The 14,463-nt window shown below is 50.3% G+C and overlaps 5 protein-coding genes and 1 non-coding gene across 6 annotated transcripts; 3 read left to right on the top strand and 3 right to left on the bottom strand.

The window, feature by feature from the left end:
* Nucleotides 1–578: 578 nt before the first annotated feature.
* On the bottom strand, nt 579–7,976 carry F5J12DRAFT_903494 (uncharacterized protein; the record flags this gene model as incomplete). Its single annotated transcript, XM_051748408.1, has 29 exons — nt 579–947; nt 1,057–1,091; nt 1,141–1,387; nt 1,438–1,695; nt 1,746–1,871; nt 1,918–2,085; nt 2,131–2,240; nt 2,290–2,725; nt 2,773–2,912; nt 2,960–3,102; nt 3,156–3,323; nt 3,354–3,572; nt 3,626–3,825; nt 3,877–4,055; nt 4,110–4,162; nt 4,276–4,388; nt 4,443–4,610; nt 4,664–4,921; nt 4,970–5,194; nt 5,242–5,556; nt 5,608–5,751; nt 5,821–5,982; nt 6,016–6,285; nt 6,332–6,479; nt 6,516–6,682; nt 6,737–7,327; nt 7,384–7,520; nt 7,570–7,729; nt 7,779–7,976. The coding sequence occupies 29 exons, from the start codon at nt 7,974–7,976 to the stop codon at nt 579–581; spliced, it is 5,907 nt and encodes a 1,968-aa protein (XP_051603574.1).
* Nucleotides 7,977–8,147: 171 nt separating this feature from the next.
* Nucleotides 8,148–8,239, top strand: F5J12DRAFT_t50. Its single transcript has one exon. It is a non-coding gene; the product is annotated as a tRNA-Ser (tRNA).
* A 1-nt stretch (nt 8,240) lies between these two features.
* On the top strand, nt 8,241–9,503 carry F5J12DRAFT_805984 (uncharacterized protein). The gene is made up of 4 exons (XM_051744580.1): nt 8,241–8,730; nt 8,782–8,797; nt 8,862–8,886; nt 8,943–9,503. The coding sequence occupies exons 1-4, from the start codon at nt 8,266–8,268 to the stop codon at nt 9,478–9,480; spliced, it is 1,044 nt and encodes a 347-aa protein (XP_051603573.1). The 5' UTR covers nt 8,241–8,265; the 3' UTR covers nt 9,481–9,503.
* A 110-nt stretch (nt 9,504–9,613) lies between these two features.
* On the bottom strand, nt 9,614–11,315 carry F5J12DRAFT_714320 (pyruvate dehydrogenase; the record flags this gene model as incomplete). The annotated part of the gene is made up of 8 exons (XM_051740886.1): nt 9,614–9,701; nt 9,761–10,159; nt 10,195–10,307; nt 10,375–10,530; nt 10,584–10,717; nt 10,771–10,789; nt 10,846–10,908; nt 10,974–11,315. 8 exons carry the CDS (start codon nt 11,313–11,315, stop codon nt 9,614–9,616), a joined length of 1,314 nt encoding a protein of 437 aa, XP_051603572.1.
* A 601-nt stretch (nt 11,316–11,916) lies between these two features.
* On the top strand, nt 11,917–13,813 carry F5J12DRAFT_805976 (WD40-repeat-containing domain protein). The gene is made up of 8 exons (XM_051744579.1): nt 11,917–12,233; nt 12,281–12,318; nt 12,372–12,750; nt 12,798–12,882; nt 12,932–13,007; nt 13,059–13,229; nt 13,277–13,462; nt 13,527–13,813. The coding sequence occupies exons 1-8, from the start codon at nt 12,119–12,121 to the stop codon at nt 13,710–13,712; spliced, it is 1,236 nt and encodes a 411-aa protein (XP_051603571.1). The 5' UTR covers nt 11,917–12,118; the 3' UTR covers nt 13,713–13,813.
* Nucleotides 13,795–14,389, bottom strand: F5J12DRAFT_889050 (uncharacterized protein; the record flags this gene model as incomplete). The annotated part of the gene is made up of 3 exons (XM_051747298.1): nt 13,795–13,989; nt 14,050–14,130; nt 14,201–14,389. The coding sequence occupies 3 exons, from the start codon at nt 14,387–14,389 to the stop codon at nt 13,795–13,797; spliced, it is 465 nt and encodes a 154-aa protein (XP_051603570.1).
* Between the last annotated feature and the right edge of the window lie 74 nt (nt 14,390–14,463).

Raw genomic sequence — 14,463 nt, 5'->3', positions numbered from 1 at the left:
CTCTCGCGTAGTCGCTTCGTTGTACATACTTCGCAAACAACGAAGTGACACAAACTAGACGGCCACATCTGAGATCTATGCTGAATGCAAATTTCAACTTCGATTCACCTCGGTTCGCTCTGCGGCAACACTAGGCTTATCATCACGCCGAAGTTCGGCAAGCGTTGTTCGTTGTCGGTGACAAAGAGGTCAGCGTACCTGTGCAGGGCTTGATCTGCGATGCATGGCGTATTCGTTGTTCAAACGTTTACCCTCCTAATGTCAAACTCCATAGATCGATAACAGCAGAGCGGAAGGTGTGTGTGTACTTAAAAAGTATTTCATTCAGTGTAGCTTTGGCGCTGTCTTGTTTATTATTGCCTGTTCAGATCAGCGGCTCTACGACGGCACACAAAACAAGGCTTATGTCCATCAACAGTTCTACCTGATGATTTCGTGGCCCCCGAGCTACCTCTGCCATCTCCCGAATGAACCGAGGACACCTGTGAAATTACTTGTATGGTATGCCTATAGAACGGTAAACATCCTTCAAATCTTGACCAATGGAAGCGTACCATTTTGTAACTGACCCATTTTTGTCAGCAAGGCAACCTATACCAAGACCACGATCCACTTACCCGTTGGAATTCGTCATAGAAGGTACTTCGGATGTTCTCATGAGCATTACGGATGACGCCCATCATCCATTCAGCAGCTTGGCGGTCATTCAGCCCAAGAGCAAATCGATCCTTCAGTCGTCTGATGGTAGCCTCCCCCTTGAATGATGGCAACCCTGTCCCAAGCATGAGCTGGACCGTGCTGACCAGTTGATCTGCATGTGGGCGGACTGCAAGGAACCCTTTGACGGTGAGGTGTTGGAAAAGGTCATATCCTTGTGAGTATCGACCACCCATCAGGGCAACCATCTCAGCGTTAAGCTTGAAGGAACTCGGCTCAAATTTGACGCCCTTATCAAGCCCGTCAGAGAAAAGTCTACCAGGATACAGGGCAATCCACTCACTCCGGGACGTGGACATGCGATGAAGACATTTAGCACAGCGGAAAATCCACAAGAACTGACGACTTATCTATATCAAAGAGGAACCCAAAATCTGACGGGAGTTGGGTGAGTTGGCATTTGCATAGAATGTAGAAACCAACCAATATGGACAATGTGCCCCTCTGCGTCGATCATGATGTTGCCATTGTGTCGGTCCTTGACTTGTAAGATATAGCATGCCACCGAATATGCAGCCATAGACTGGATGAAATTGAGGCGAGCTCTCTGGAAAGCGACAGTCTCCTCTCCGCCGTATTTGGATACAAAGAAGTCCAGAAGGTCGTTGACTTTAGCACGACCCATTTCGTCTCGCGACGTTGCATTGGGTACGACATCTATGACACCGCACTACAACGTTGTTAGTTCCGACTCGCATATACAAATTCTGATGCACTTACCCCTGGTGCAGTAGCTGTGACCCTATACGGATAGAAGTACAATGGCAAGCCAATGCTGGTGAAGATATTCTTGAACATGGCGATCACTTGCAGTGCGAGTACATCCTGACGACAATCATCCCCGACTTTGAAGATAGCTTGCTGCCAGACTTCATAGTCTTCATGCTTTTCCACTTTGTTGTCGTCGAGCAACGCCTCTGGATCCGAATCTACCACGGTACGTGACTTCCTCACCTTGAACGAAGCCATGAAGGGGGCCTTTAATCGGGGTCAGTCTCGTGATACAGCCTTTCGGATAAGGTACGGACTTTAGCGTGACTTTGTAGCGGCCGGCCAGAGTGCTTATCAATATCTACAACTACCCCGTCTGGATTACTTGGGAGGTAAACTCCAACCTCGACGCATATCTTGGCCATTTCTTCGTCAATCTTTGCCTATACGAGCGTGAGAGAACCTAGATTGAGATTATGTGCAACTGACTTTCTTCTCCGGTTTTGTCTTTTTGATAAAAGGCTTGAGCTTCCCGGATATTGAAGTGACCTCGTGAAAGAAACTGAATTCCTTGTCATAGAATGATCTTGCTTCTCCTGTCAGTGATTCGACTATGGTACCCATCATCCTATCAAGAGCAGGCTTCATAGGGTCTTCCTGAAAAGAAAATTAGACGTGCACAGCGGAGGTAGGGAATCCTACAATTTCGGCAGCATCATCTTTGTAACAATTAGCCTTCATATTCCATATGATTTGATGACAAAACAAAGGAGAAATTTTGGCAGTTTCCAAAATAAATTGATTGATATAACCTTTGCACCCAGTCATTACCGCTTGATGAGAATTATGTCAAAAACTAACCAAGGTCGTCAAAGCGTAGGGCTTGTACGATTTGCGGAACGAAGAAAAACGTCAGCTCGACAGGGTGTTGTTTGAGTACGCGGTGCGCATATTGAAGTAAATGCGGGTTGTCGTTGTATTTCTTCTCGAAGAACGTCACAGCAATAACGGGGGGAACCGGTGTGCAAGCGAGAATGTACTGAGGAAATTTACGAGTTAAGCGAATTGGCGGAGCGTGCATGTTTGTTACCTGCAGATCACTTGTCTGAGGGGTAAGACCCTTGTCGTCAACAAGAAACCTTAGGCCTTCTGGCGTAGTTGCAACCGCAATGGGATTGGCCCTGACAAGCCTCTCCACTTCCGCATGCGCGGCGGGGCTCTTGAAACGTTCCATCATATACAGTGCAATTGCGGGATCTATCTCCCAAATGGTTCGTACACTGGTGGGCCAATTATTCTAGTCCATGTTAGGGTTAGATAGTCAAGAAGAAAGGTCCATCCTACCTCGAGCATACTTCTCTCAGTAACGCTGTGGTGATCCGTACCTCGCTGGGAATCGTTACTTGGGTTAGCCCAAACCGTTAGTCTAGTTATTTCATTTTCCACCAATAACCTCAATGGATGATTGAGATATGCAACGTGGGCTGTGAACAATTAGCAGCGGGTAGCGAGTGTGAACGAGTAAACCTACATGACTGACTAGGAGATTGGCCCGGCGATAGGCTGGACAGACAACTGACTCCTTTCACGCAGTCAGTCTGAAGGTGCGTAAGGAATTCCTGGAGGATCTTGATGTCAGCAGTGACTTGCACTCGATTGGCCCCGTATGACCATCTGAGATTGCTCAAAGTTTAATGGCAGTTCATTTGATTGGAAGGAGGGCTTACTGTGGCCGGACGGCAAACCAAGAGTATGCAGTTCGGTATAAACTCTGGCGTACCAGACCCTCACAGTACGCATCCAGATGAGAACTCTTCAAAGTCTCAAACCCAAACAGCAGAAAAGAGAAACGCAGTTCGCGCGCAAGTGGGTGCGTACTGATAAGACGATAGTAGCTATATTTCAGATAGGTGTACCGGGCTAACCTGAAGAGTTTGTGCGCATATGCGGAACGCAAGACAAGTCGCTGGATCAGGAACATCACTGAAGAACGGCGGTAACGGGCAGATTGAAGGCGGCTGAATAACATTTGAAGAATAAGAGTATGGGGCACAAGGAGGCGCTGAGCATTTGTGGTGGCACGATCAATTTCCTCCTTGTCCGTCGGCACGTAATTAACTGGATGCTGAAAAGGGTCTTGGTAGCTAAAAGCTAGAGTTAGTCTCCAACAAATTCCGTACGCTGGAGAGATACCGACTTCAGGGATTGTGAGAAGACCCCCTTCCTTTCCCTGACAGTAAGAAACCATGCCGCCAAAACTTCGGACATCAGCGCAACCTCTATAGAGGGCTTTTCAGCAATCACCCAGGTCCAGACTTCAATACCTGTAGCGACAGCAACTGGAGTGAAAACTTCGAACGGCAGCGTGACCAAACGATGCAGAAGGTCATACTCGCACTTCCGTGTCAATCAGTGGGCTTCCTTGCTAAAGCCAACATGTTCGCGTACCTCGTCCAATGAGATCAATATTGCCGCACAACGAAAAAGTAGACGCTTGAGGTCCTGGACCATTAGACTGGTGCTCTTATTCCAAATCTCGACACTTGTCTCTTCCATTTTCCTCTTCAACGCTTCAATGACGGTTGAAGATGTACGTTGAGGCGGAGTTTTGTCCAAAACACCCGGAGCTACACAATCGAATTATGGACAACCCACTCTACGAAGACTGGTTGACTCCTTACCTTGACGGTACGCAAGGCGCAAACCTGCGGCTTCCCCTGCAAAATAGCCCTTGCTTGCCAACTGACTGGCCAGGACCCTGGATCGGTCCGAATTCCAGTGTGAAAGTGAACAAAGTGCAGCTAGTTGCCAGTCAGACTGTCAACCGGGGGGGACCACTTGCATTACTTACTGAGCTGGCGATGCACAGGTCCGAAGGCTTTAGCGAATTGCTCTGCAACCGACGCTCCAAGTTCTGCCGTATCAGCGCCGGTCAGTGAGTGAGTAGCGGCAAGATATTTCTGGGGTTGAGGGATCAAAACATGATACGTCCGCATCAGCATCGAACCACCTACCTGTAAAATCGACTGAAGCTCGACGGGTGCTCGACTAAGGGCAAGTTCAAACCAATTGTTTGCGTTATTCCGTAGTTGGCTCAAAATGTCGTTGCGAACTTTATAATCGTCCGTCAACTGGAGAGTGATTCCCGTACGCTCAGAATAAAATTCATGTTTTGGGCTGTACTAAACTTTGCATCAGAACGATGAAAATCGTTATGGGACGAATAAAAGATTACTTCGTCTATGAATTCACCCTCGCAGGCTCGTCGCAAGAGAGTAAGACATTCGAGAATAGCATAAACGAGCGTCGGATCGCACATCAATGATGGGAAAGAAGTAATCAGACGGTTCAGGTATTTGTTAGCGACTTCGCGCGCCCGAGTGATGCGGTGCGTGCTGAATACCAGGAGGTCCCGTAGCTCGTACGACAAGTGAGAGGGAAGAGCCTGCTCCGCCGCTTGGATATTGAGACTAGAAACGCACTCTTGAATGATCTAACAAGACAATCAGAAAGACCCCAAGGATGTCCAGGAAGTACATGCCTTCTCAGTAATAGCTTCCATGCACGCGCTGAGGGCTGCATGCTTATTTAGACCTGGGTTCGTGAAATACGATACCAACGATGAGGGTAAACCCGCATCAGACCGCAGAGTTTCCACGTCGTGCATAGCTAATACGAAAATGACTTGGCCAGCAGATAGAGATCGAATCTCGCTCGCTAGCATCGGAATGTAGCGTGTTAAGCACGCTCGGTGTTTCGATATCACCTACGGGCCTTAGCACCTCTACCCAGCTGCGATTGGGCAGGACTCACCGAGCGAGCATATTCGCGGCGGACGTTGGTGTTGTATTCAAGGTCACTGAGGACGTCGGTGGCACTTTCAAGGACTGGTATAGGGGTCTTCGTAGCTATGCGCCCAAGCGCAGGAACGAGCCATGTCATGGCAGATTTTTCTCGCTCCTTATCCTCCGCTAGGGTAAGATTTAACAGCACGCACAGAAGCCACATGTTCCTGAACAATGATGTTAACTCAGGAGTAGCATTGATATGCGGAGAAAAGTCAGCATGATTGAGAAGCGCCTCGATGGGCAGCAAAAGTGACGCCAGTTGTTCGATCATTTCCTCTGTCTTACGTACACCATCAAAAGAGGCAACAGGCGAAGGAAACTAAGAACAAACTTTGACATGGTGGGCAGAGGATGCAGCATATTGGATAGCAACGCCCTTGTCAGAGAACAAGGTAAGCAGCTCTTCCAAGTATATGTCATAAAGGTCAGGTCGCCGGTCCAGTTCTCGAGCAAGCTGTGTTTGCGCTGCCAACACCTGCATTGCAAACGAGGTGAGACGGTAGAAAAAGGCCCATAAATTGAAGAAGAAAAAAAAAAAACTAACCACGTTGTTCGAGAACCTGGGGTCATCAGAGTTTGCAACACGGTTGATCGACGAGAACGCCTTCACAATGTCAACAAATGCATCCACCGGCGCCACGAGTGCGAGGTCTGCCAAATTGTACACGAGAGCCGCCTCAACTGCCGGTTCCACTGTTCGCAATCTCTGTAAGAGCATTGAAATTGTCAGCTCTGTTACCTCCTCCTTGTCGAATTCCAGCGCAAGGCGCGCCACGACAGATATCGTGGTTATTCCAATGAGCTGCTTCTCTTCATCTGAGCGTCCCCGAAGGCCCGTTTCCTCGCTCCAATATGTAAGCTGGTCAGCGGATGACGCGTAAGGCAAACCATAGATTGGATTATGAAGCAGTTGTTGCGACGACGACTCGGTGGTTTCCTTGCTAATCGCTGCAATGAAGTTCAGAAGAGAGTACATGTTAGACATGATCGAGTCTTCTCCTGGAGCAAGCTTAACGCCCGTGAGAGAAGCTACCAACGAGTGATACCCAACTCACCTTAATGCACAAGGCAAAGCACTTTGCTGCAGCTGTGAGTGGCGGTGGAGCACGCTTCTCAGAATTGAACGCAGACTCGAATATTGGTAAGGGGGAAGTAACAAAACGGCGTAAATGGTGGACTAGTTCTCCGGCTATATCAGTGAAGCTGTCAGAAAAGAATAAGTTCTTCTGCGACATGAACTATTCGTTTGGGACGAGCCTTTGTACAATCACAATCATGGACTTCGATGCTGCTTCTTGGACGAGATTATACATGATTGGCGATCTGTCACTTAAGAGCAAACCAAGACGAGCGTAAAGATCCGGGTCAAGCTCTCTCGCGGCAACAGAGCATATGGAAGCCAATTTCTGCGAAAGAGTTAGATCCCTTTTTTCTTCACAGACTGCCAATTAGCAACATACCAAGCTCTCTGACATGGTCTCCCAGGCGTAAGTGTCCAACGGTGGCTCTGTGTCCATAACTTCCATTTGGCCCAGAAGGTCACTGAAACACTGCAAAGCTCCTTTGATAGTGGATCGTAAGGTTTCCACAGTCTCATCATTGAGCGTCACCTTCTGTGCAGCCTGTTTCATCAAGGTGGACCACGCCCGGTTAACGGCGGCGGCTTCCCTCCACAGCCCATCGTACGTGATTCCCTCAGGAGAAATGGGAATGAGGGATTGGGCAAGCACAGTCCACTGCATTTCCATGACACAGCACACAATAAAATATCCGCTAAGAGGACGTCCAGCAGAAACGTATCGGGAAATGAAAGTGTGACAAAACAAGAATAGAGAGGGGTCGGAATTAATGTCGACGTCTGTTTCTTGGTGAATTTCGAGAAGGTGGTGATTGATACGCTCAAGAATAGAATCTTCGACAAGGCCGTCAAGTGAACGGGAGAAAAGATGCCATTGGGACGTAGCCCAGGGATATATGGTCGAAGTTATGGCACGGTAGAGGCCGTGGACGGAGGGTGTCAGCTGAGTGAATATTTCTATGGCTGGAGTCGTCTAGGTTAGGCATCAACTGATGTGTTACATTCAGGAACGCACGTACAATTTGCCACCCTGAGCATTTCAATAACGTCTGTGATGAAGCCCAGGATTGCATTGATAACGAGACCGGCGTAGTCCTCGTAAACGAAGCAAATGCGAAGTAAGGCGGATACAGTTGTGTATACCAATTGATCCGGTAATGCCCACTCTAAGAATCAACGTAAGCATTATGATCAAGCATCAGCAGAATGCATTACCGTCCCAAGAGAGAGTCTGGTCGTAGTCAATGTGGGGTGCGTCGCGCAAGATATCAAGCAAGGGCGTGATCAAGGAATCTTTCTGGCGACGAATGTGTACCTCTGCAAGATTAGCAACGTGTTCTCCAAACGCAATGTTGCAGTGAGCCCTCGCTTCGGACTGTGTGCTTGTGAACTACATCGAAGGCGGTTCGGAGGAGGCGCCGTACCATAAAGATTCTCGAAGTTACTTCGCGTTCAGTGGTGCCATCTACATCCGCATCCGAGTCATGCGTCTCCGGTGGTAGCACGGTTTTCGACCGAATGAGCTCCTGAATGGAGGTAAGGGCATCTTCAGTCTCGTGCTTGAGGGTGGCCAGGTCCGACAGGACTTGCTGTCGGACGCTGAGCTCTAAACTAGTTGGCATGGGTCGGTAACATAAGGAGCAGAGCCTGTGGAGACCACATACCAATCCATGTGTTGACCGAAGGTGCCCTTCAATTAACAGGAACTTCAGCGGAGCGGAAGGAGAGACGTCAGATGCGGAGTTGTTGGTACCAAGGCCTATAAATACTTCCGACCTCGGATGCCTTGTCAAGGCGCTATAGCCAAGTGGTTACGGCGACAGATTCGAACGAACGCGATATCTGTTCCTCTTTGAGGGCGCAGGTTCAAATCCTGCTGGCGTCGCTTTCTTTTTGGCCCCTCTCCCCTTTATGACCCATTGCTCGTCGGTCATGGCATTCTGGCCTTTATCAGACTTTGGGATCGCAGCTTGGCTGGAACATGCATTTCTCAAGGAATTCCATGTAACAGGCACTTTGGTCATCGTATTCTTCGCACTACTCTGGTTGTCCTGGACGCAGTCCCACAGGGAGGATCAAGCGCGTTCAAGAGCCGCCCTCCGAGCTCTTCTCACCGTCATCACACCGTCGTGCTCCTTCTGGCCATCTCGATACACGAAACTGGTCAAGCAAGCCAGCGTTCGTGCCAACGACTGCATCGTGTTGCCCTTCGACATGGTCATCCAGGATGTTCTCGAAGGCGTGATCGAATTCCGAGATCCCCTAATTGACATAGTTGACTTCACTGGCGGGATAAAAGTGAACGGTTGGAATATATGCGTCCACCTGGAGTGGAAACTGTGGGTTGACGCCATGGAATTATGGCTCAGCCACAAGGTAAGCCAAAAGATGTTCCCTGCCATTCATTAATTGGAAGTCGCTGCTCAGGCGGACCGAGGGCTTGGTGAGTACGCTGTCGTCGTCATCTTTCTAACGCTTCTGGTGACACCACGATACCTGTATTACAGGCTTGTTTGGGTGGCCGACATCAAGGTCCGTGATTACCTTGAGTCCTCAATCCGTGAAAGAATGTGTAGCCCTCATGATAGATCTCCTGTTGACCCCTTTCTGCTCCTCTTTTGTCCCTTTGTGGCAAGTCGGCCGTCCGGCGATCACATCAATCTCGACTGCCAGCCCTTCTCAAGCACCAGGAACATAAAGCCCGGGGCACGACTGACGTTGGAATTTACGTCGCTGTCCATGGCCATAAGACCGTGCAGTGCAAACCACGTTCTCGCGCTGCTTCCGTTCATTCTTTGCACACGAGATTCCTGCGGACCTCCGCGACGCCCAAGACAATTATCCTGCGTCTTGGACATGCTAGGCACCTTGGCTCACGCAACAAGGCAAGGTAATATAGTTGTGCGCTCGGCCACGAACATGTCAATGCTCTACCACCAAGAGCTGCTGCGTCTGTATGAGCGCATCTCTGAAAACGGAGAGTTTCGCAAGATGTTGATCAATGCCTTTGGTATTCGGAAGTGGCGACAACAAAGAGTTTGTTTGGCCCTTGAAGCTGTCCTTGTACGCCGGGGGCTAATCGAGAAGTGGGTGATCGAAGCATCGGTGGAGGAAAGCTTGGTTTAACGAGGACCTACGAAGAATGCAAATGTGCCATATGGCACGTTGTGATGTATATTACTCGATGCACCGATGATTACAGGCTGTATACATTATTTACGCCGTCGTGACAACTGTCCACGACACCTAAAGATGAGAGCTAGTATGTTAGCGTCTCCATAATTCCATCCAATATGCGTATCGGGTCGGGCATATTGAACTTCTCGTACTGCAAAGCTGCCGGGACACTGGATAGGATGAAGTGAATGAGGGACTCAACAGCAGATCATGAAGAAACCTAACTTACTCCCAACCTGTGATGCGCCTGATGGGTGCTTCGAGTCTCAAGAACGCCCTCTTCTGAACCTCAGCGGCGATTTCTGCACCGACACCACCTGTCATGCCAGCTTCGTGGACAATAACAAGCCTCCTAGTGCGCTTAACGCTCTCCACGATCGTTTCAACGTCCCATGGGAGAATGGTACGTAGGTCAATCAATTCCACTGCGGCGGAACGCAACGAAGGAGGTACGAGTGGTTCGAGGGCGGGTGGGGGAGAACGGAGTAACGAGATGGCAGATTCGCAGTGGTAAACGGGGGTTCCCCACGTGAGGAGCGTAAGGTCAGAGCCTGGCAGGAGAGTTTCTGCACGAGAGAGCGGCAACTTAAAGTCGTCAATCGGAACCTGCTCGAACTGATGACGAGGTCTGTGTCTCGTGAAAATAGACATAGAATCATCGACTCGCCTGCTGAACGGTACAGAATCTTGGGTTCCATGAATAGAACCGGATTCGGGTCGCGGATAGAAGTAAGAAGTAGACCCTTGCACTGAACGGGTGATCGAGGAATTACGATCTACATATTTGTTTTGTGTGAAAGTCACTAATAAAACTAGCATACTAGGTAACCCCTCACAGCTTACCTTGATACCAGATGCTCCTAGGAAGAATCCCTCCGGACTTTGCGAGTGGTACAAGCCGCCATGTCCGACCGCCATGGTGGGTGTCCGGATGGTGAGCCCACCAATGGAGAACTGTCCTCCAGCACGATAGTGGTATTTGGCTGCCTCGTTTACGATCTGCACATGGGCGGAATAAACACGTCCGCAAATTAGACGTGCATGAGCGGTACCTGGTCAAACGCAGGAAAGATGTAGTCTGCAAACTGTATCTCGGCGATCGCGGTATGGCCCATAGATGCCAACCCGATACCAAAGCCAGCGATGCCCTGCTCGGTCAGGGGGGTATTAAACACGCGCTCGCGTCCTTCAGAAGCCCGGAGTTAGAAGACACATCTACCCGTTGGTGAACGCTCGTACCAAACTCTTCTGCAAGACCCTTTCCGAGAGGTGGGAAATCAGCGAGTCACGGAACCAACAGGGGGATAACTTTACCATCGTACACCGGAAAACACCTCCGAATGCAACGTCCTCTCCGAATACGACTGCGGTGTCATCCTTGGCCAGTACGATGCTATTCACCGATGAGCACGTCATTCCTAGTAGTGACGAATAGATGATACTGGCCTGAGTGCATCCCTGATGGCTTGGTACATGTTCATCTTTCTCGTTTCTCTGCCACCGATGACGTTCTGTGGGGAAGAGGGATGGGTATCTTCATCTGCCCAGGTAATGCCCGGAGTGCGCAATGCAGAATCACGCGTTGTACAGAGGAACTGGGATGACGCTACGGAGGAGAGGTGACCGCCTGCTGGTGGAGGCTCGGCTGCAGCACTAGTGGTTGTCTGCCAGCGACGGCATTGGACGCGCGAGAACTGGAGCCTGTCGATCTGAGGGAGTGAACTGTGAACAGAAATGCCTACGAACGACGACAAGCGCCTGAGAGGGCTTGCTTGGGTGAACATGGTACAGGATCAAGCAAGATCCGTTGGCGCGGGTGGTGATCCGTCCCACCCGGCATGCAAGTGTCCGTGCGAGAGTCGCCACAATCCAGGTCCCTTATTGTAAAGCACACATCCCACTCGGAACATGGAGAGCGACGGCGCATTCGTTGCTCCAGAAGGAGTCTACTCCGTCACAGAGGAGCACAAGCCCCCCGCCATCCCAGCACATCAGACGAGCAGCACACCCGCCAACACAACAGCCAGCAGCAGTGGCACATCGGCTTACCCCTCCCGCCTCTCAGCGGTCACCATCCGCTTCAATTCATCGAAGCCCGCCAGCTCACCCGGCCTGGCACAGCTGCTTGGCGCTAATCTGACAAAAGATTCCAGGAGAGACAAGGAGAAAGATAAGGACAAGTCTCTCCTGGACGAGCGCAGCCAGTCCTCTACCGAGACACAAGATGACAGCCACATTACCCCTCCAGAGGTTTCCTCCCCACAGACATCTGTTCCGCAGGACTCGCCCACCGCACCAGAGTCGCACCACCCTCTCTTCGCCCATCCCTCCGCTATAGGCAAGAGAAAGGTCGTCTCTAGACCGAAGCACAACATGCGTACTACCTCGTCCACTTTCATCACTCGCCTACAAACCATCGAGGGGCTCAGCAAAATTCTCTCAAACAAGCATGGGGATGCCACCTTTCTATTTTATAATTGCAATAAAGCATTCCACTGGGTGGAGGTCGGATCAAAATCGAAGGTGTATACCACGACTCCTCCCGTCACTTCTCGTTCTCTAATACTGGTCTTCTCAGGAACCTCTGATGAGAATTACCTTCTCTGCCTTCCCCACATGTCATGACGTTAACCCGCACACTGCATCTCCAGAGAAGCTCGACGTCGTCATCGGCTTCAACACAGGCGATCTTGTATGGCTAGGTACGTTATCATGTCTGCCTACGCCAGATATGTTGAGAAAGGTACAGATCCCATGACCAGTCGTTATGGCCGTCTAAACAAACAGGTATGTATATATTGACATGTCGGGAAACGTCATTGAACTTGATCTTAACGAAGGGAGCTATCTCATCTTCCCCGTGCACTGCGGTCCATTGGGTCCCTTCATCACCTACGTTATTCCTGGTCTCGCATGCTGACGGAACGATCGTCGTCTACGACAAGGAGAGAGATGATGGCATGTTCAGTCCATCCATACCCAGTGCGTCGGCGTTGACTACGCTCAACGTTCCTGGTCCAAACGCCCTTGGCGTGCCTGCCCAGATTCAAGCTCCATCACAACCGCAGGGAGGTACCGACTGGGATCCAACATCGACAATGCATGTCACCACGCCTCCATGGCACCCTGAATCCAGTGTAGCTGTCAAGGAACGGACAGACAAAGGTATAGCCAAGAACCCAGTAAGTCACTGGAGAGTCAGTAGACGCAGTATTATGGGTATGTGCGCTTCTCTTCTACATAGTCTCTTGTTCACTGTCACACAGACTTCGTATTCTCTCCCGATGTCAAGTACGTTGCCGCGATATCGGAAGACGGCTGTTTGCGTGTCATCGATGCCTTAGCAGAACAGTGAGTTTTCACAGGTGTGGCTAATGCTTGATGTAAGCCTCTCTTATAGGCTGGTTGACTGCTATTCTTCGTACTTCGGCGCGCTCACCTGTGTCGCGTGGTCCCCTGACGGTCGTTTCATCCTCGTCTGTACCGAATTCTTTCTTTCCTCACTATTGACCAACGACGATGCATAGACCGGAGGACAGGATGACCTGCTAACAATTTTCTCACCATGGGAACAACGTGTGGTTGCCAGGTGTCAAGGACACTCTTCGTTCGTCTCAGCCGTCGCATTTGACGAACTGCGGTGTGATGGGCGCAATTATCGCTTCGGCAGTGTAGGAGAGGACAACAAACTCATTCTAGTCAGTGTGCTCTCACCGCGTATTTGAGAGGTGCTTACCGGCTACAGTGGGATTTCTCGAGCAGTGCATTACATAGACCAAAGCCACAGTCAGCACATCACGTACGCGTGTCCATGACTTCAAGCGTTTCGCTCGCGGTCCGCCACGGAGTAGGGTCTACAGCGCAGCTCGCTACGTCACGGTATCATCCAGCGCCGTCGAGGAACGAAGTCTCTGTTGTACAGCCAGTGCTCGTAAGTAATCAACGAAATCGTGGCGGTTTCCATTTCCTCGGATCGCTGATCCACACGTCTCCAGGTAAAGCAGATCGATACAGACCTACTTACCTCCCTGACCTTCCTACCGCGTGCACTGGTGACTGCAACAAAGGCAGGACATGTCCGAGTATGGGTGCGACCTCTGGTTATGGCTGGGAATTCTCGGCGGCGTGGACATGGCAGACAGCTGTTGTCCGTATCTGACATACAGGGCGTGCTGGCCTGACCCCGTGGCGAACTGCGCAAAGCATAAATTATTTGTTGCACTATGTACATTTGCTAGACTGTACAATCAACCACGTACCTTTTCAAACGTCAGATTGCTCGTCTTCGTATTCTGTCTCGTCAGATGTAACATCGACGTCGTCTGAAGGGCGTCCTTCGTCCATGTCTTCCATGCCTGCATCTAGATCTGCTCCAGACTCGCCGTTCTCCTCCCCATCTACTGACGGCGAATGGTCCCCAGACTGCCCACTTTCTGAGCCCTCTGAATCGTCTTCTGCCTATAATAGATCGACAGCTCAGGCCTGTCCTGCACTACGCTGTAGCATGAGAGAACTCACGTCATTTTTCTCTTCCAATTGGGTGGCATGACGGCCTATGGGGATATACCAAGAAAACCCACGATTACGGACTTCCAGATTCTGCATTGCAGAAAGGATAGACCTAACGATGAGCATACATACGGCGCTCCCAGCTTCCGTCATGACGTACGCTCTCCTCTAGATCACCTTCTTCGTCTGACAAGTCATTCATTTCCCGTTCCAGGTCTCGACGGGTAGTCAATCTTCCATAGAACCTGTCCCGCTTCGGCAGTGGGACTGGGCCGAAGTGAGGGGCTTTCGGAAGGACCAATGGGATCAGTGGTGGACGCGGAATGAGCGTTGGTGAGACGATGGACATCGCGGTGTTCTATGACCAGCCAGGACTCCCTGAGGCTGAGCGTGCTATGCAGTAGTACTTCCAAATTCAGACCC

Source organism: Pisolithus orientalis, assembly GCF_024613125.1.
Source record: "Pisolithus orientalis strain OTSU chromosome Unknown F5J12scaffold_4, whole genome shotgun sequence".
Taxonomy (NCBI): Eukaryota; Fungi; Basidiomycota; class Agaricomycetes; order Boletales; family Pisolithaceae; genus Pisolithus; species Pisolithus orientalis.
This window is presented reverse-complemented; position numbering and strand designations above follow the sequence as displayed.